Source organism: Myotis nattereri (assembly GCF_964212035.1).
Source record: "Myotis nattereri genome assembly, chromosome: 19".
Lineage (NCBI taxonomy): Eukaryota > Metazoa > Chordata > Mammalia > Chiroptera > Vespertilionidae > Myotis > Myotis nattereri.
Window position 1 is genome coordinate 12,920,292 of NC_138095.1, and position 18,243 is coordinate 12,938,534.

The 18,243-nt window shown below is 56.6% G+C and overlaps 2 protein-coding genes across 3 annotated transcripts; both read right to left on the minus strand.

Annotated features, from left to right (window-relative positions):
- Positions 1 to 5,232: 5,232 nt before the first annotated feature.
- Positions 5,233 to 8,132, minus strand: SDF2L1 (stromal cell derived factor 2 like 1). Its single transcript, XM_081113417.1, has 3 exons — positions 7,084 to 8,132; positions 6,540 to 6,736; positions 5,233 to 5,650 (listed from the first exon to the last, which is right to left on the minus strand). Exons 1-3 carry the CDS (start codon positions 7,268 to 7,270, stop codon positions 5,369 to 5,371), a joined length of 666 nt encoding a protein of 221 aa, XP_080969543.1. The 5' UTR covers positions 7,271 to 8,132; the 3' UTR covers positions 5,233 to 5,368.
- A 3,457-nt stretch (positions 8,133 to 11,589) lies between these two features.
- On the minus strand, positions 11,590 to 16,736 carry CCDC116 (coiled-coil domain containing 116; the record flags this gene model as incomplete). 2 transcript variants are annotated; one of them, XM_081113657.1, is made up of 4 exons in its annotated part: positions 11,590 to 12,687; positions 13,840 to 14,379; positions 14,494 to 15,057; positions 15,891 to 15,962. In XM_081113657.1, 4 exons carry the CDS (start codon positions 15,960 to 15,962, stop codon positions 11,833 to 11,835), a joined length of 2,031 nt encoding a protein of 676 aa, XP_080969783.1. In that variant the 3' UTR covers positions 11,590 to 11,832. The 2 variants fall into 2 exon arrangements, with proteins under 2 accessions (XP_080969783.1, XP_080969782.1); XM_081113656.1 differs by lacking the exon at positions 11,590 to 12,687 and having other exon boundaries at positions 13,305 to 14,379; positions 15,891 to 16,736.
- Between the last annotated feature and the right edge of the window lie 1,507 nt (positions 16,737 to 18,243).

The following is an 18,243-nucleotide window of genomic DNA, read 5'->3' on the forward strand; positions in this document are numbered from 1 at the left end:
CAGCTGGCTCACTTCTTCCACGACTTGTTTCTTCCATGTGTTATTGCCCCTCAACCTCCCCATGGATGCAAGGGCTTCTACCCACAGGATGGGGATGAAACCGGCTCCCCAATGTGCTCAGCTAGGGTTGAGAGGAACTCCCAAACACCCATCTGGAACCTGGGCTTCCTCTTAAGGAGATGGGCTCGAATAACTGTCATAGGGCACATAACTGTCATTGTGCATTGTGTCAGGTCCTGATGGTGGAGATGGCCCTGCCAGCATGCCTGGGCCAGGCTCCTTGGCAGTTCAGCTCCAATCCCCCCAATTCCAGCTGTGAGGGTGGGCATGCCAGGCACCTCATAAGTCCCTCCTGCAGGCTCCAGGCAGCATATTTCCCTGTAAGAGAACAAGATGGTGCAGTTGGTGGCATCACCTGGGGGCTTCATATCCCAAGGATACTCACCCACCCCAAATAGCGCTTTTCCTGCTGAGAACCCAGGAGAGCATTCTCTCCGGAGTCTGGCCCTCCCCAAGCCTTCAAGGAGGGCTTGTTCCAGTTCACCTCCACGTGGTCAAGGGTGAGCTGGGTCTGAGCCAGGCCCAGAAAGACCTTCCATGCAAAGCAGTGGCCTCTATTCTCCTACAAGACCCTGAGCAAACCTGGAGTTCCGAGTCTTACCCAGGGTGCTAGTCTGAAAGATCCTCTTCAAACCAGAGCTTTTCTTAATCCAGGGCCTCTGACTCTGCACCTGTCCAGCCATGACAGAGGGAGAGTTTATGGAGCAATTCCCCAGCTCTGCACTCACCTAATCCTCTGATGGAGGGGCCGGCCCAGCCCCGAACCAGTACCTAATACTGGGAAGTGGACTGAGGCAGCAAAACTCCCTCCCCCCAGGTGCTGCGTGTGGTGGACTAGACCTGACTGATGCCCTTTCATCATTGCACTGCTTCCCAGCAGCCCACAGTAGTGCAACAGGGAAAGAGTGTCAGGCAGGCCTGCCAGCGCCTGCCTAGCCGCTCCCGGTGGTCTGTCGGTGGGGATCTCAGACCAGGAATGCAGGCCCACTGGGGCGGGGCCTCTGCCTGGGGGAAGGGTGCCCTCTGACCCCAGAGGCCCAGGCCTGGCCAGGATCTCAAGTTTCCATGGAGAAGGGAGCCAGCAGGGCAGGGGGGAGGGGAGAACCTGCAGGCCCAAAGGGCCCCGCCTGGGAGGAGGAGGTGGAGGTGTGGGGGATGGGGGCCCCCATGGTTGGTCCCAGATGCTTTGACAATATCATTGCACTGCTTCTCAGAGCACAGTAGTGCAACCTCGTCAGAGCACCTGCGGCCAGCAGGGGGGACCCCCTCCCCCAATATGAGTAGGGTGGAAGCTCAATCCTGGGAGGGTGGGGTCAGAAGCCTGTCCTGGACCTCAGGGCCGGGAGGGGGTATTTCCGCGGGACTGCAGTCCTCGGGGTCCTCAGGATCCCAGGGCACCCGGACCTTACTCAGCCCGCTCCAGATAGCGGTGGACGAGAGACCCCCCAAACTATGGGGTAGCTCCAAATCCGGAGCGGGAGCGCACGGGGGACGGGGGGGCGGGGGGCTCACACACAAAGAAGAGGGGCCCGTGCTCCACCACAGTCCGAAGCCCACTGGCGCCCGAAGCGAGGGTGGTTCAGCCCGACGACCCTGCGCCCTCGCCGGCCCGCGGCCCCGGGATAAGGGTGGCCCCACTTAGGGCCGACACGCCCCTGCCAGCTCAGGCCCCCATCCCTGGCCCCTGGTCCCCAACTTTGGGCTCCGCGTTCTGTCCTAAAAGATTCGCTGCCCCGAGGCCCCGAGCGCGCAGAGGAACGGGGGTAGGTGAGGGGGGGGGGTTCCCGCCCTCTGGAATCCCTGCCCGGAGAGAGCGCCTGCAGTCGGGGCTGCGCCCCTCCGCGTCGTTTCGCCGGGTAGGGGGACCCTGCTACTCACGCGACCGGATCCCCTTCCGCCCCTGGCCCGGGGCAGGACGCGGAGGGTGAGCGGGAGAGACGTCCCGGTGGTCGTCCGTCCCCGTCGTCTGCACCAGGCCGACCCCGCACCTCGTGGCGCCCTCTCGCCCACCAGCTCCATCTTTAACCCGCTGACAGTCGTCGCGGCCGAGCCCCCGGCTCCTGAGCGTCACGCCGCGCCCATTGGCCGGCGCCGGCGCCTCGCCTCCCGCACACCTATTGGCTGATGCGGGAGCGATTTCAAAATAGCCTCCGGGCCCGGATTGGCGGTGCGGCGGCCAGCCGAGGGCTCCGGGGTTTTAACAATGAGTTCCGCCAACACTTCCGACCCATTCATAACTCACCGAAAGGCGCTCTGCCCGCCTTTTCTCGGCTCCGGCGTCGGCGAGATTTCCAGCTGCGAGGACAGGAGCGCTTGGAAGTCGGTGGGGGGCGCCGGCCGCGCGGCTGAGCCCACGGGGGAGGGGGCTGCGACCCTCGGAAAATGCCTGCGGGTCTGCTCGGTCCTGCGCGCCGACGTTGCTCTCTGTACCTCGCAGGCGGGATACTCGGCTGCCGAGGTCCTTCTCCTGGGACAGCCCCCTCCCACCGCCCGGTTTGACCCAGGTGGAATTTGCCCCAAGCCACCCGGGTAGGCCTAGGCTGCGGAGACCGGGTCCTGGAGCCCGTGGGGCCTTGCGGGTCTGTGGGAGGTCCGGGAAGGGGGTGTCGGCTGGGATCCCTGCGTGATTGCGATCCGCTTCGTGAATAAACATCCATTAAGTGCCGCCCCGGGCTGATGGCCTGGAAAGACATACTACACCGACCGCCTCGCATAGCCGCAGAGGGAGGGAAGGGGGCAGCAGGTAGGAGGCAGGGTGCTTAGACCCCCCCCCTCCCCCCGCCCCCGTTTTATTTTCCCAACCCAGTGGCTGAGAGCAAATGTTTTAGAGGCAGGCAGAGCTAGGTGTGAATTTTTGCAAACCTCGGTTGCCTCCTCTGCAAAATTAATAATCGTTGGCTCTGGGTCTGGCATTTAGTGTTCAATAAGTGAGAACTCTGCTGCTGCTGCTGCCGCCGCTGCGGTGTTAATTTTGGGTCTTGTCCTGAATTCTGCCTGGAGCCATCTTCCCTGCTCCCACCTTGGTTTTCCAAGGATTACTATATGTTGTGTGCACTGTTTGATTCTGCTCTTAATATTCTGCACTTGCCCTGACCAGGTTGGCTCAGTGGATAGAGCGTCGGCCTGCGGACTGAAGGGTCCCAGGTTCGATTCTGGTCAGGTGCATGTACCTTGGTTGCGGGCACATCCCCAGTAGGGAGTGTGCAGGAAGCAGCTGTTTCTCTCTCATCAATGTTTCTAACTCTCTATCCTTCTCCATCTCCCTTCCTCTCTGTAAAAAAATCGATAAAATATATATTTAAAAAAATACTCTGCACTTATGTCTCTGTGGTGGTAAGGAGGTAATAAGCAGAAGCAGAAGGGGACTCCTATGACCAGGAGGGGACAGGGATGAACCAGAGTGCCTCCTTGGATGGGCAAAGTGTGTTCCACACTATTGGTGCCTGGCAAACAGCCCCTTGGCAATTAACACCACAGAAAGGATGCTCCCTGCCAGACTCTTTATTCTGGCTGTAACAGAGCCCTCAGGTAAACTTCCCAATGTCCGGGGCAAGTGGGAAGCACTGCAGAATAATCCCCCCACCCACCAGCAGCCTCAGCCAGTGAGGGCAGATACTTGGGTTGGATAACGTTGATGCTTTTCCCACACAGAGTCCCAGAACTCCCCATGGAATTAAGCTCCAGTTTCCCACAAGGGTAACTTGCTCAACAATGCAACCTTCTCCAGCTGCCTTTCCTTCTCTCACAGCCCCACTGGAATTTGCTTGGACTCCAATCCCGTCAGTTGAAAGATGGGAGAGGAATGTAGACTTGTAGACAGTGCTGGAGAGGTTTGGCAGTGGAGAGGTCAGCCAGGAAGGGGTCTGTGTTTGAGCGAAGCCGGAACTCATAGGGAAGAGGGTGGGGGTGACGGGCCTACCCAGGACACTCCTCCCCTCAGGCCTCAAAATTAGCTACAGCTTCTCCCACCCCTATAAGGTTAATTGATTTCTCAAATGTAAGGTGTTATGCCCACGCTCCTCCAAGCCCCCTTCCAGCCAGTTTCTACCCCCAGCCTCTCCTGGGACTCTTTTACATTCATTCAGGAATATGGCTCCCTCTTCCCCCAGCAGCAACCCTAAGCCCCTACCCTCCCCACACAACCCCATCTGAGTGTTTAGCAAGTCCAGTGAGCCTATAATCTCCACCACAACCTCTAGAGGTCACCCACACACCAGCAGAGCTAATTGTTACCTTTATTAGTGCCCTCCTATTTACTGTTCCTGCTTTCAAGTTGTAACGCTTTGCCTGACTAAATTGTGCCTCTTCTTCCAGGAAGCTCTCACATCTATGCAGGTAGCAATTCTTTGAGGTTCTCTTTCCATGCGATATCTTTTGACGTTTTGTTATCTCCTTGGGACCTTGGAAGGTTGTAGTGGAGACCTGAGATTTCACATGCCTGGACAGGCTGAAGTGCATGGGGTGAGAGAACCTGTGATGCTAATATCCAGCAGACAGGCAGAATCCTGGCCTGGTGCTTGCTTAAAAACAAATGTCAAAGCCCTGGCTGATTTGGTTCAGTGGATAGAGCACCAGCCTTCGAACTGAAGGGTCCTGGGTTTGATTCCGGTCAAGGGCACATGCCCGGGTTGCAGGTTCGATCCCCAGTATGGGGCCTGCAGGAGACAGCTGATCAATGATTCTCTCTTATGATGTTTCTATCCCATCCCTCTCTCCCTCTCCCTTCCTCTTTGAAATCATTCATATATATATATATATATATATATATATATATATATATATATATAAAGTAAATTAAAACAAATGTCAAAGACTTTCACAATTGCCAGGGGAGGGGTGTCAGGAGAGTGGGGGTCCTCACCTCAAGGAGTGAGGAGGGGTCTGGAGAGCTTGTATCTCACCCCTGCTGAAAAGAGTGGGGCTTCCACTTATCCTGCTGAGGCACTGGCCACAGCTCTTAACAGGAAGGTTCGTGAAGCTCTGGGGTTGAAGGGTCACTTGCCATCAGACAGTCTAAGGGTGGCAGAGCAGTGCTGGAATGCATGGAAAGGCACCAGAAGGGTTTGGACAGGTTCAATTGTTCAGCTGTGTGGGAGAGTGCCGTTTTGTGCTGAGGAAGAGATGGTGAACTGGGCCGGAAAGAGCTGGGACCTCCTGGTCACACCCAGGCTCACTCCAAAACAATCACAGACCAACATTCTTTAATTAACAAAGGCACTTAAGAACCCCTACAAACCCAAAGTCTTCACCAAGAGTGGCCCTACAGACGCCCCAACCCTGCCACCCTCCATCCACCCATCCCCGGCACTCAGAGTTCATCATGACCTGCAGAGGGGTCCACGCTGGGCTTGATGAAGATGCCTTCCACGGCCTTCCACGTATTGTGTGTGCTGGCGCTGGGCATGCCGTGCACCTCATGCTGCCCACGGATGGGGCTCCCGTACTGCTTGCCGGTGACGGACAGGAACACAGAAGTGCCCACGTGCTGGAAGCGCACGGCGGCCTCCCGCTCCCAGTGCTTCCCCGAGCAGCGCACAATCCACAGGTCAAGGTCGTCCCCCTCACCGTCTTCCCCAAAGGCGCTCACCTCCTACGGTTCGGGGGCGGGAGGACGGCAGTCACCACAGAGGGCACCCTGAGTCAGTCCCCTGTGGTCACTCGCCGGGCAGCGGCACTCACACCCAGGGCACTGGGCCTCAGGTTCTTCCCTGTCCCTCTGAGCCTCAGTTTCCACAGCTGCAAAATGGGACAACACAACCCCAGCCCCAATACCCAGTAGGGCCTTCACAACACAGGTTCTTCAAGCACATGCTAACCCCACCCCAGCTGTCTGGGTGGTGACCACTGTCTCCCACAGAGCCAAGGCCTCCTCGCTCCTCCTCTATGTCCCCCTACCTCCATCCTAACCCCTCTAACTCAACATAAAGTCCCATCCCTCAGGCTGACAGTCAAGGTCTCTACTTAGCTCGTATTTTTTCCTCTAATAAGCCCCCCCTCCTTCCCCCAAGCACGCTCTGTTCCACCCCCACTTCCTCCCTAGCCTCCCCCCTACCCAGTTCCAGTGAACTCCATGCACAAGCTCTTCCCGGGACCTGGAAAGATGCTCTGCTCCTCTCCGTGGCCTGGAGGACTCCTGCTCATCCTTCCAGACCAAGCCTGAGAGCTCCTCCTCCCTTTCGGGTTCCCCACCCCAAAGGCCACGTGGATCCCCTCCAGGGTCCAACTCGCCCCCCAGGAGTGGAGCTACCAGCAGGTTCAGATCACACGCTTCCTTGTCCATCTTTCCGCTGGGCTGAGCGGGACCTCGGAGGAGTCCCGTGTGTCCCCGAGAGGGGGCGCTCGGTAAACATTTCTGAATGTAAATTCCTATTTCCCAGGGGAAGCTGAGGCTCAGAGGTGAGACGAAGCGTAGGCTCTGTCCCCGGCCCCTCACCCACCCTCCCCCCGCCAGGAGTCTGGGGCCGGGGGGAGGGGCTCACCTGGTTATTGGACAGCGGCGACGGGAAGTGGTGCGTGTGCAGGTTCTTGCCGGTGAGCACGTGTGTCAGCCTCACCGCCTGTCCGCAACGCACCGGGGATCCGCGCGGGCATCCGCCCTCCGAGCCGCTGCGGATCCGCCAGTAGCTATTGGCGTCGTCAGACGCCTCCACGCCGGTCACCGACTGTTGGCCGCTGCCTGAGGGCGACACCCCACCCCACCCACGGGGTCGCCGTCAGTCCCGGAACCCGCGACCCTCAGCCCGAACGCCATAAACTTTCCAGGACGGCCTCCACCCCGATACCCTAACGGCTCCCCCCAAGCTCCCCCCCTGGTCCCCGGATGAACTCTCAGACCACCCTCTTCGCCCCCAACCTAGCAACGACCCCCTCCAACCGCCGGTCCTTGTCCTCCTCGGTCTTCCGATAACTCCAGCCAGGACACCCCCAGACCCTTGGCCGCAGACCCCCCCACCATCACTCGGCCTTCAAACTCCCAGCTCCCGCCCCGCCCCCGAGCGATGCCCAGTCCTAGGCCCCGCGCACCGGATCCGTATTTGACGTCGTGCGAGTGCAGCCGCACCCTGTGCTGCGTGTTGAACAGCTTCAGCACCGACCCGCAGGTCACGACCCCCGCGCCGGTCTTGGCGGCGCCGTTGCCCGGCGCCGAGAGCGCCAGCAGCAGCCCCAGCAGCGCCGCACCCGCAGCGCAGCCGCGTCCCGCGCTCCACATCGCCCCGGCCGGGCTCCGCCAGCTCCGGCCCGAGCCGCTTCCGTCTCCGCAGCCGGCCAATGCGGCTGGGACCGAGCCCCCGCGGCAGCCAATCGCGGATCCGCACGGCGCTCCGCCGGCCCTACCATTGGCTCGTCGCGCCCAGCTTTCCAGAGGAGGGAGCTGGAGACACGAGGAGGGTTCTGATTGGTCCACGCTTCCGACGCCTCACCAATGAGCAGCCAAGGGAGGCTGGTGCGGCTCCCAGCGGTGGGAGAGCTGCCGGGGGAGGCTGTAGGGGCGGGTCCAACAGCAGCCTCTGAACCCCGTCATGAAGCTTCTTCATCCTGGATCCCCGAGCCCGCAATCGTGGCCTCTGTCCTCAGCCCCTGGGTCCGAAGCTGCAGGGTCTTGGGGTTGCTCGACCACTGAATGTTGTGGTCACAAAGTCGACAGATGTCAGATAATGAATCGCCTGGCCCTTCAGCTCCCGGACTCCCGTATTCAATACTCCCCCAGTCACTCGGTCATCTCCCCTCTCTGACATTGGGTCACCTCAGTCCCTGGACCCTGGGGTTTCTGAACCCACATGCCTCTCACCGACTCCTTCCCTGACACTATTGCCACCAGGCAGCAGAGGGCAGCAGGGAGCTGTGGTGTTTGGTGCAATGGCATGTTCTCACCGGAAAGCCCTAAAGCTCTTAGGGAACCAGAGCCCCGTTAGAAAGTGACTGTAGGCGACTGTGTGTTCCAGGTTCCTGACATGCATGGGTCTTCAAGGGTGGAAAACTCACAACAGTCACCGGTTGCTCAAGGCCAAAACTTGGGATTCATCTCTGATTCCTCTCTTTGCTGCACTCACATCTAATCCAACACTGACTCCAAAAAAGATTGGGAGGCAACTCTCCTGCATCCCTCATCACCACCCTGATCCAAGTCACCCCATCTTCCCTCTAGATATCTACCACCCCATCCTAACTGATTTCCCTGCTTCTGATACCCTGGTCCCTCCAAGACATTCTCTACACAGGAAAGTGACTGTGCCTTATATATCAGATCATGCCTGGCACCTGCAGAAAGGGACCGTTGTCAGAAAGGGAAGTGTTCATTCTTTTTGTTCTCTTCCTGTTTCTCTCTGGGAATCGGGTGACCTCTCCTGAGTTAGTACAAGCAACTTTGGGGTCCCTGGAATGAAGGTCATGGTCCCAATAACACAACCCTCAAAATACACAATTTTTCATTCCCCGATGGCATATTTGTGGGTGTCTGTGGCTACAATAGATTGTATTTCTAGACTTATTAGTGAATCAAACCCCTAGTTAGATTAAAAAGCATTTTAGGGGAGATATTTTGTAATTTAATTAGACGCTAAATGATCAACCTATTATATGGTCAGTTTTATTTTTAGTTTTAGTTTTTTTAAATATATTTTTATTGATTTTTTACAGAGAGGAAGGGAGAGAGTTAGAGAGCTAGAAACATCGATGAGAGAGAAACATCGATCAGCTGCCTCCTGTGCATCTCCTACTGGGGATGTGCCCACAACCCCGGCATATGCCCTTGACCGGAATCGAACCCGGGACCCTTCAGTCCGCAGGCCGACGCTCCATCCACTGAGCCAAACCGGTTTCGGCCAGTTTTATTTTTAAAATTGCTTCTTGTTTCAAAACACTATTTCTTTGGTGTTGTGTGGGCTCCAGGTTCAATACATGTCTGAATAGTCAAGCTTCTTGAGTGTTTTGCAATCTCATAAACAAAATGGACTCATTCTTCTACTGAGCAAGTTTATAATAAATACCCTACTCTAGAAGTGGATTATAAAAAAAAATAGCGCTGGCCAGGTGGCTCAGTTGGTTGGAGCATCATCCTGTACACCAAAGGTTGCGGGTTCCATTCCTGGTTAGGGCATATGCCTAGGTTGTGAGCTCAATCCCCAGCCAAAGTGAGTATGGGAGACAACCAATTGATGTTTCTTTCTCACATAGATGTTTCTCTCTCTTTCCATCCCCCCCCCCTAATAAATTTTTTAAAAAACACACACACAGCCTCACCATGGTGGCTCAATGGCTGAGCATTGACCTATGACCCAGCTGGTCATAGTTCCATTCCAGGACAGGGCACATGCCTGGGTTGCAGGCTCGATACCCAGTGTGCAGGAGGCAGCCAATCAATGATTCTCTCTCATCATTGATGTTTCCATCTCTCCCTCTCCCTTCCTCTCTGAAATCAATAAAAATATTAAGAATATGCCCTGACTGGTTTGGCTCAGTGGATAGAGCATTGGCCTGCGGACTGAAAGGTCCCAGGTTCAATTCCAGTCAAGGGCATGTACCTGGGTTGCGGGCACATCCCCAGTAGGGGGTGTGCAGGAGGCAGCTGATCAATGTCTCTCTCTCATTGATGCTTCTCTCTATCCCTCTCCCTTCCTCTCTGTAAAAAATCAATAAAATATATTTTTAAACAAAAGAATAAATAAGACACACATACACACCACCACCACCACCACCACATATCCTTGAATAAGGATAAAAAATATAAAATAAGCCCTAACTGGTTTGGCTCAGTGGATAGAGCGTTGGCCTGCGGACTTAAGGGTTTGATTCCGGTCAAGGGCATGTACTTGGATGCGGGCACAACCCCAGTGGGGGGTGTGCAGAGGGCAGCTGATCAATGTTTCTCTCTCATTGATGTTTCTCTCTATTCCTCTCCTTCCTCTCTGTAAAAAATATAAAAAATATATCAATAAAATATATAAAAATATATATATATAAAATAAAATCCAGGATCATGACAAACGGTTTGGAGCCACTTAAGTCTCAGAGTGGTTTCTCACACAGCAAGACACCTGGAACAGGAGCTAAGATCAGGTATCTCTGGTACTATGTGCCAGTAGTTTCCAAGGGGAAGGGCCTGCTCCCCTCCCAGGACAATCCCCGGGCACGTACTTCGGAGGCTGGGGCGGGGATATGTTCAATTCTCCCTTAAGGACTCGGCAGTGGGGCCTGGGAAGTTGACGGGTATCAACAGCTGCTCACTCTCAGAATCCTGAGGCTCCCCTTCTTGGCTCCCTCCCGCCATCAGCTTTTCTTGCCCTCTCTGGAGAGGGGTGGAAGATGGCTGCTCTTCACCATCCACGCTTGCCTTCAGCCGTCAGGGCAAACTGCACCAGAATCTCTAGGAAAGAACCGGAATGGCCTAGCTTGGCTAGAGTTGTGCCAATAGGTCCCAGCACTGTGGCCACGTGCAGGAAAACGGCTATCGTGGCTCCACACTATGGTGGTGGCGGCAGTGGGTGGCCTCAGGGAATGGGTCTTATGGGCTGAGCATGTTCCCTGAAAGATCCTTACCAAAAGAGCTCTGTGGTAAAGTGGGTCCCTGACACCCCCACCCCCCACCCCCGCCTCCACCTTAGCGCTCTGATCCCCCTGACTCGCAGTGTAGTAAGTCTTCCTCCTGAGGCGCAGCGTGTGGGTGTTGTGCGGAAGGTCCTCCCTGCCTGGCTCCAGCCGCCCTTCCCCGGGGGCCACTGAGCATGTCCAGGCTGGGTTGCGCAGGCCTGGCCTCTGCCCCTGGGTGCTGAGGCAGTGTGAAGCATCTTCCCGTGGTCTCTCAGCCATGGGGAAAGGGTGGTGAGGGGAGAGGTGGAGCTGGTCCCTGGGCAAAGATGCCTGAACAGGGGAGCAGACGGACTGCCCTGAGAAGGCAGAGGGAAGGAGGGCGCTGCACTGGTGGCACAGGAAGGCCAGAAGCCCCCAGAGAGCCTTGGAGATGAGACCTGCCGTGCCCACGGACCCTTCTGGAGACAGTCAGCCTGTCCGGCACCACTGAAATAAGGAGAGTCAAGTGGCCAACCTGGGACAGCCAATCCACAGCTTGACCAAGCCGCAGCACCATGTGGCTTGGCATAGAACCTCCAGATTCAGAAGGTGGAGGTAGGAAGTACAAATTAGGAAAACAGGTGGCCCTGAGAGCAGCAGCAGGAAAGGGTGGCTCCTCAGTAGGAATATGAGGGTGTGGCATGCCAAAGGGAGGGGGGAAGTGCCTTGGCAGAGCCGCCGCCTCTGGAAGCAGAAGCCATGATGCACAAGAGGCTGTGATGGAAGGGGACCATGAACCCCAGAAGCCTGAAGAGCCGGGACGATGCTGACTGGAGGACAGAAAAGCCATGAACAGCGATTTGTGTTCAACAGAACATGTGAGGTCACAGGGGTCAGAGCACTGCCAACTGTCCTGAAAGCCAGCGGCGGCCAGGCCTGGCCCGCTGGGATGTGCTATCCAGGGGCAGGTGAGCAAGTGCGTGAAAGGGAGGCTGAAATCTCCAGACGAGAACACTGCTCCATCAACAGAAACTTTATTCTCCCTGTTCGATCTCTTGAGAGGCTGAGCAGAGCGTCTTGTGGGCATTTAGCCTGTTCTGATCTCTGCTCAGGGCAGGGGCCAGCTGGGTGGACATTTCCCTAGAGCAGGAGAGAGAGTAGGGAATCCAGAACTGGATTCAGCTTAGGGAGCCTCGGGCAATCTCCAGGGCCGTCTGAGAAATGGCTGATCTCTGCCTACACTCAGGGGTGCTCTGGGTCTCATTCTCATCTCCCCAAAATGTTATAGTCCTCCTCCTCCTCCTCCCCCTCTTCTTCCTCCCCCTCCCCCTCTTCTTCCTCTTCCTCCTCCTCCCCCTCCCCCTCTTCTTCCTCTCCCTCCTCCTCCCCCTCCCCCTCTTCTTCCTCCCCCTCCCCCTCTTCTTCCTCCTCCTCCCCCTCTTCTTCCTCTTCCTCCTCCTCCCCCTCCCCCTCTTCTTCCTCTTCCTCCTCGTCCTCCTCCCCCTCTTCCTCCTCCTCCCCCTCCCACTCCCTATTCTGTTTCTCCCCCATGTCCACTACTTGCTCAGGCTGCTTGAAGCCCGTGCCAGTGGTCTGGGATGCGGAGGGCTTGGGCTCCAACTGGTTCGTGGGCTTGTGCTCCTCCGCTGTACCTTTCTCCTGAAGGGTAGGTAACTGGGGGCCTGGCTCCTCTGCCACCTGATCCAGGACAGTGGCCGGCATAGACAATATGGAGGGGGTTTCTATGCTGCCTGGGAGGGAGGCAGTGTGCTGGGAGGCGTCATGCTGGGAGGCCTCCAGGGACACATGCCGGGCCCACTGGGCCTCCTCCAGCATGCGCAGCAGGTCGTTCCAGTTGACCTCCGAGGACAGGCAGATGTTGGAGCCTTTCACTTTCTTGAAGCCCAGCAAGAGGTCCACGAGGGTCTCCGTGATGGGGAAGGAGATGAGGCCCAGCTGCTTGGTGAGGTTCCTCTCAAACTTGTACTTGCAGACAAGCAAGGAGACAGCCTGCTCCGTCATGTCGTTGATAAGCTCCTCAGACCAGGGGTTGGAGATGTAGGACATGGACTTGGAGGAAATGGAGGGCAGTGTCGTCTTCTTCCTGTTGTAATGGGGGCTCTGTGCAGCAGCCAGGGAGGGAAAGGGAGACATGTCATGCCACTCTTGCTGTCCTGGGATGTCCCTCACACCACAGCACCCGACATGTCACCCACATGGACACCAGGCCTGTCACACTAAGGGTATGGCCTCAACACCTCTGCTCTGCTTCCCGCTCAACAGCTCAGCACAGGTCCTGCATGTCGGCCACTTGTCACACTGGTCACACTCTCATCACACTGGCCACACCAGTCAGGCTACAGGACAAGGCAGGTGACCGTAGTCACATTGTCAGCCAAACTGGAGCCTGGACAACCCAGGTTCCAGCAGATTCTTGCCCAGGCCAGGGTTCAGAGGAGGGAGGTGTGCCCGGGCCTTGATGGGTGAGAGAGGGTCTGGGTTTGGGCTGGAGACCCACCAGGATGAAGCCACCTACATCTTCTCCACACCCTTCCTGGTGAATTCCCTGTTATCCGGGCAGATACACGGCAGCCCTGGCCCAGGCAGCAGGACCAGAGGGTATTAGACCTAGGATGCAGAGCCCCACTCTAGGCTCAGGCTGCTGTCCACAAGGGACAGGACCCTCTCCACATGGGATGGTCTCCAATTTCACATGCAAATGTTAAAAGAATACCCAGAATTAAAAATAGCCTTTATTCATCTTTCATAACACCTGGCAGTATTTAGGCCAGGGTTCGTAGTCCCCATCAGCTTGTCCCCTGTTCAGGTGGTTTCCACTGTACAGGGCGAGAGACCTGAACCATGGGCACCTGCCAGTGACAGCGGCTTTTAGGAATGGTGGCTGACAGGGCCTTTGCCCTCCAAGTTTGCCCCTAGACTTTCCAGCTTTGCCCTAGAGGTAGTCACATCAGAATACAGTGAAGCGAGTGTTGGGGTGAGCTTTCTTACTAAGGAGGAGAGTGGTGCGAATGCAGGGAGGTGGTGGAAGGTATGCGGAATTGTGACCTGGGTCAGGTGGGTCTGCTTGGGCACTTCCACCTTGATCCCGGGGACAGGCAGGGTGATGTGTAGGCTCCGCCAGGGCTGGGTCCTTTGGCTGGAGCTCAGAGGCCCAGAAGAAAAGAGGGGTGATCTCTGTTCTTTGGGGTACTGGTCAGGTGCTTCCTGCCTGGTGTGGGGTGAGGGGACCTTGGGCTCTTCAGTGGGTATCACCTGGAGCCTAAATCTGGTGGCTCCTTGGGCATTAGACATGGTGGAACCACCTTCCTTGGACTTGTCCCGTGTTCTGGGCTTGTTTTTTCTTCCAGTCATCTTGGAGCTGGAGGCTGCGGTGGAGGGGAGATCATCCGTGGTCTCCTCTGGGTTGGGTGTGGCCAGTTTGGAGCCTGGTGTGATTTCTAAATTGGGCTCTGTGATGGGCTCCCATTCTGATGGGAAGAGAGGGCAGCCGTTCTGCCGGAGGGCGCCACTGAGCTTGTCCACAGCCTGGTTGACCACACTCTGCAGGGCAGGGAAGAGATGGTGCTTGGCCAGGAGGTCTAGGGTCCGATGGGGCTCACGGAACGAAGAGTAGCCGGGCAGGTTGAAGGCCTCCGACTGGCTCAGCAAGGACTTGATCTCCCTGTTGAACTCTCTCTTGAGGAATTTCAGCTCTCTCTCGCCAATCCCCAGCTCTGATGCTTCCGATGTACCCAAGCTTGAGCCCAGTGAGTCCCACAGCAGGGCATCCCCCTGGGAGCAGGGCAGGCGTTTCTGAAGAGAGAGGGGGATTCTCAGAGGTGTCCAGGAACAGCCAAGCCAGGCTTGACCCTGAGCTCTGGGCTGGGCTCCATCCTCCCCACCCCAGGCCGTGGCCCCACATCTTACCCCTCTGTTCTCCAGCCGCAGCAGCCGTTTAAGGCTCTTCTCCTGCAGCAGTTTGTCCCTTATGGGTGGCAGTGGGCCGAGGCCGCGGTAGCCCAGGTCGCTGTCCCGGCCATAGGAACCCGGGTAGCCGACTGTGGCGTTGCTATGTGAGTCAGACATGGAGCTGGAGCAGGATGGGTAGTTGTTGGGGTGCCCGACGCAGAGGCTGGGCTGGACATGGTGCCGGTGCACAGTATTGAAGCTGGGCCGGGCACGCACACGTCGCCCACCCCTCGGCATCTCCACGGGGTCCTGCACATCCACCAGCGGCGCCCCAGTCTCTGTCTTCATGGTAGCCATGCGCTCAGTTGCTTCCTCCACCACCCTCTGCAGGCTCTCTAGCACCTGGCCCTCCACAAGGAAATCCAGGAAACTGCCAAAGGGCCGAGGGTCCCTCGTGCTCCCACGGTGGCTGCGAAGCCCTGAGCTGCCGGAGGGGCCATACATCGACGGTGGGTGTGGCACATGGCCCAGATTGGAGGGCTGCTCCACTTTCAGGAACGGTGGCTTCTTAGGCGGCTGCACCTGAGCAGGGAGGCATGTCACAGGGATCAGGAAGGCCCCAGAGCAGGAGGGTTCCTGGGGGTCCTTCTAAAGCACCAGGCGCTGGGTGGGCAGCGGAAGGAACTGTGCTTAGAGCCCTGGGTTTAGGCCCTGGTTCTGCCACCTTCAGGCTGTATGACTGTGGGCACAAGGGGATCTGAAAGCCCACCTCTGGCCCTCCCACAGGGAGTGAGTGGGTGATCACAAAACCCCTCTGACTCCTCACTTGGGCTAATCATCTGTCTGTCCTGCTCCGCTGCTGGGCTGTACAGACCACCTGTGGTCTTGAGCCCTGCACACCCCACGGCTACTTCTGCAAGTTGAGTCCTAAGCCTTGAATAAACCCCATGATCCCACTCTGGGCCCCAGTCTACTGAGCTCCTCCCAGGCCACTGGAAGTCAGGGGGACGTAGGATGAAAGTGAGGGTGCCTGGCCAGCATGACTCAGTGATTAAGTGTCGACCTATGAACCAGGAGGTCAGGGTTTGATTCCCCGCCAGGGTACATGCCTGCTTGTGGGCTCATCCCCAGTAGGGGGCGTGCAAGAGGCAGCCGATCAATGATTCTCTCTCATCATTGATGTTTCCATCTCTCTCTCTCCCTCTCCCTTCTTCTCTGAAATCAATACAAATGTGTTTTAAAATACCTATGTGCTGATCTATCTTTAAAAAGAAAAAGCAATTGAGGGTGAGTAGGGCCCAGCAGGGGGTCAGCGCAGTGGAAATGAGGAAGGGGTGTTGTGATCTGGGGCACTGGGGCTGGCGAGGGAGCTACGGGGCCGGGCCTCAGAGTCAGGCCCTCCCGGGCACACCTACCCGGGCCCGGTACGTGATGTGGCCGGCCTCATCGTCCGCCAGGTATCCGGAGTGGTGGCGGCAGGTGTTCATGATGTGGGTGCACCGGTCGGCTGCCAGCCGTCCTCTCTCTTCCGTTTTGCCGTGCGGCCGCGGCTGCCTCTCCGCATCGGGCGGGGAGAAGGCGTGAGTTTCTCCCCAGGCTTCCATAGGTTCGAGTCTCCGTCCCTCTGTAGGACACTGCGTCAGAGGCCCCGGGTCCACAGGTCCCTCGCTCCCGCCACCCCAAGTCCCTCCGGGGTCTGGCCCTGCCGTTGCTCCTGGAGACCCCTGGGCGTCGGCATACACATCCGTGTCCGGAACCGTTGGGGTTGGGGTCCCCGAGGACGTCCTCATCCTGACTTTGACCACCTCCAATCCTCGCCCCTCCCAGACCACGGGCGCCCGGGCGTCTGTCCGTGGCCGAACCCCCCGACTCACCAAAGTTAGCGCCTCGCATGGCGCCAGGCAGTGCGATCTCTGCCCGCTGGGGGGCAGCGACACTGTTCTGGAGTCGCTCAGAGAACGCCCCTCGGGGTCATTTACATGCGGCATCTTGATTGGCTCTCAACCGGCGCCCTTTCTCCAGCTCCCCCGACACAAAGGTTGTGGGCGGGGCCCGCGATGGCCCCTCCCCTAATTCATCCAGTTCTGTCACTCCCACATTCAGAGCCAGGGAGCCAGGGAGCCAGGGAGCCAGGAGTGAACGGCTCTGATCCCCACTCTGATCCCCACTCTGATCCCCCCACTTCTTTATCTGCCCCGAGGGAGGCGAGCCTAAGGGGCAAAGTCAAAGTCTCTAGTGACACAAGCACATTCTTCGGCTCCAATCGGGTCCCTGCGTCGCCCTGGGCCTCCGGCTCTTCTTTCCAGTGTCCTCCCCTCACCCATTGTGGACAACCCCAAGGTCCCTCTTGATCCCGCTCCCTTCTGCAGTCTCCCTGAGCGCAGAGGAAAGAGTTCCTGCTCTAAGTCACAGGTTTAGCTTCCATTCCCAGCTCTGTCGTTTCCTGCCTGTGGACTCAACCGCTATGATCTCTGCTCCTTTATAAAGGGAATTGAATGTTCTTCCCCAGGGAATATGGAGATTACATTTTCTTTCTTAAAAATATATATTTTATTGATTTTTTACAGAGAGGAAGAGAGATAGAGAGTTAGAAACATCAATCAGCTGCCTCCTGCACACCAAGGTACATGCCCTTGTCTGGAATCGAACCTGGGACCTTTCAGTCTGCAGGCCGACACTATCTACTGAGCCAAACTAGTTAGGGCTGGAGATTACATTTTCATACAACACACCCGACACCCCATAAGATCCCCATATATCTTTACCTCCTCTCCCCCTCTGCCTGATAAACTCCTCCTCATGCAGCCCCCTTCCCAGGTGTCACCTCTCAGAGAAGCCTTCCCAAAAGGCTCACCCTTCCTTCTCCAACAGAATGATGGCAAATCCCATTCCAGATTCTGCCACACTTTCCCAGGCGGCACTCCTTGGAGTTAGGGATTGAGGTGCTCACCCCTAATCTCTAATATTTCTAGTACCACTCATAGTATTAGAATAGATGCTCAGTGAATTTTAATTTTCTTCTTCCAGTCTTTAGACACTCAAAGACCTTTGGCCTTTCCAGGATCAGTTTCCTAGTGGAGAATGCTGGTTGATTGAGGTCTGATGATTTAAAAAAAAAAAAAAAATATGGCCAAACCGGTTTGGCTCAGTGGATAGCAGGGGTGGGCAAACTTTTTGACTTGAGGGCCAGAATGGGTTCTTAAACTGGACCGGAGGGCCGGAACAAAAGCATGGATGGAGTGTTTGTGTGAACTCATATAAATTCAAAGTAAACATCATTACATAAAAGGGTACGGTCTTTTTGTTTTTTAGTTTTATTCATTTCAAGCGGACCGGATCCGGCCCGCGGGCCGTAGTTTGCCCACGGCTGGGATAGAGTGTCGGCCTGTGGACTGAGGGGTCCCAGGTTCGATTCCGGTCAAGGGCATGTACCTTGGTTGCGGGCACATCCGCAGTAGGAGGTGTGCAGGAGGCAGCTGGTCGATGTTTCTCTCTCATCGATGTTTCTAACTCTCTATCCCTCTCCCTTCCTCTCTGTAAAAAAATCAATAAAATATATTTTTAAAAAATAAAAAATAAAGTATGTTTTTATTGACTTTACAGGGAGGTGGAGAGAGAAACATCAATTGGCTGCCTTCTGAATGCCCCCTACTGAGGATTGAACCCACAAATCGGGCATGTGCCGAGACTGGAATCAAACTGGGACCTCTCCGTGCTTGGGAAAATGCTCAACCAACTGAGCAACACTGGCTAGGGTGAGGTCTGATG

What these genes read in the sequence shown, in the direction of transcription:
- SDF2L1 (XM_081113417.1), bottom strand. Translation starts at nt 7,270, where the DNA reads ATGTGGAGCGCGGGACGCGGCTGCGCTGCGGGTGCGGCGCTGCTGGGG. An exon ending in CGACGTCAAATACGGATCCG is followed by an intron (nt 6,737 to 7,083) that starts GTGCGCGGGGCC and finishes TGTCGCCCTCAG; the next exon opens with GCAGCGGCCAACAGTCGGTG. An exon ending in CGCCGCTGTCCAATAACCAG is followed by an intron (nt 5,651 to 6,539) that starts GTGAGCCCCTCC and finishes CCCGAACCGTAG; the next exon opens with GAGGTGAGCGCCTTTGGGGA.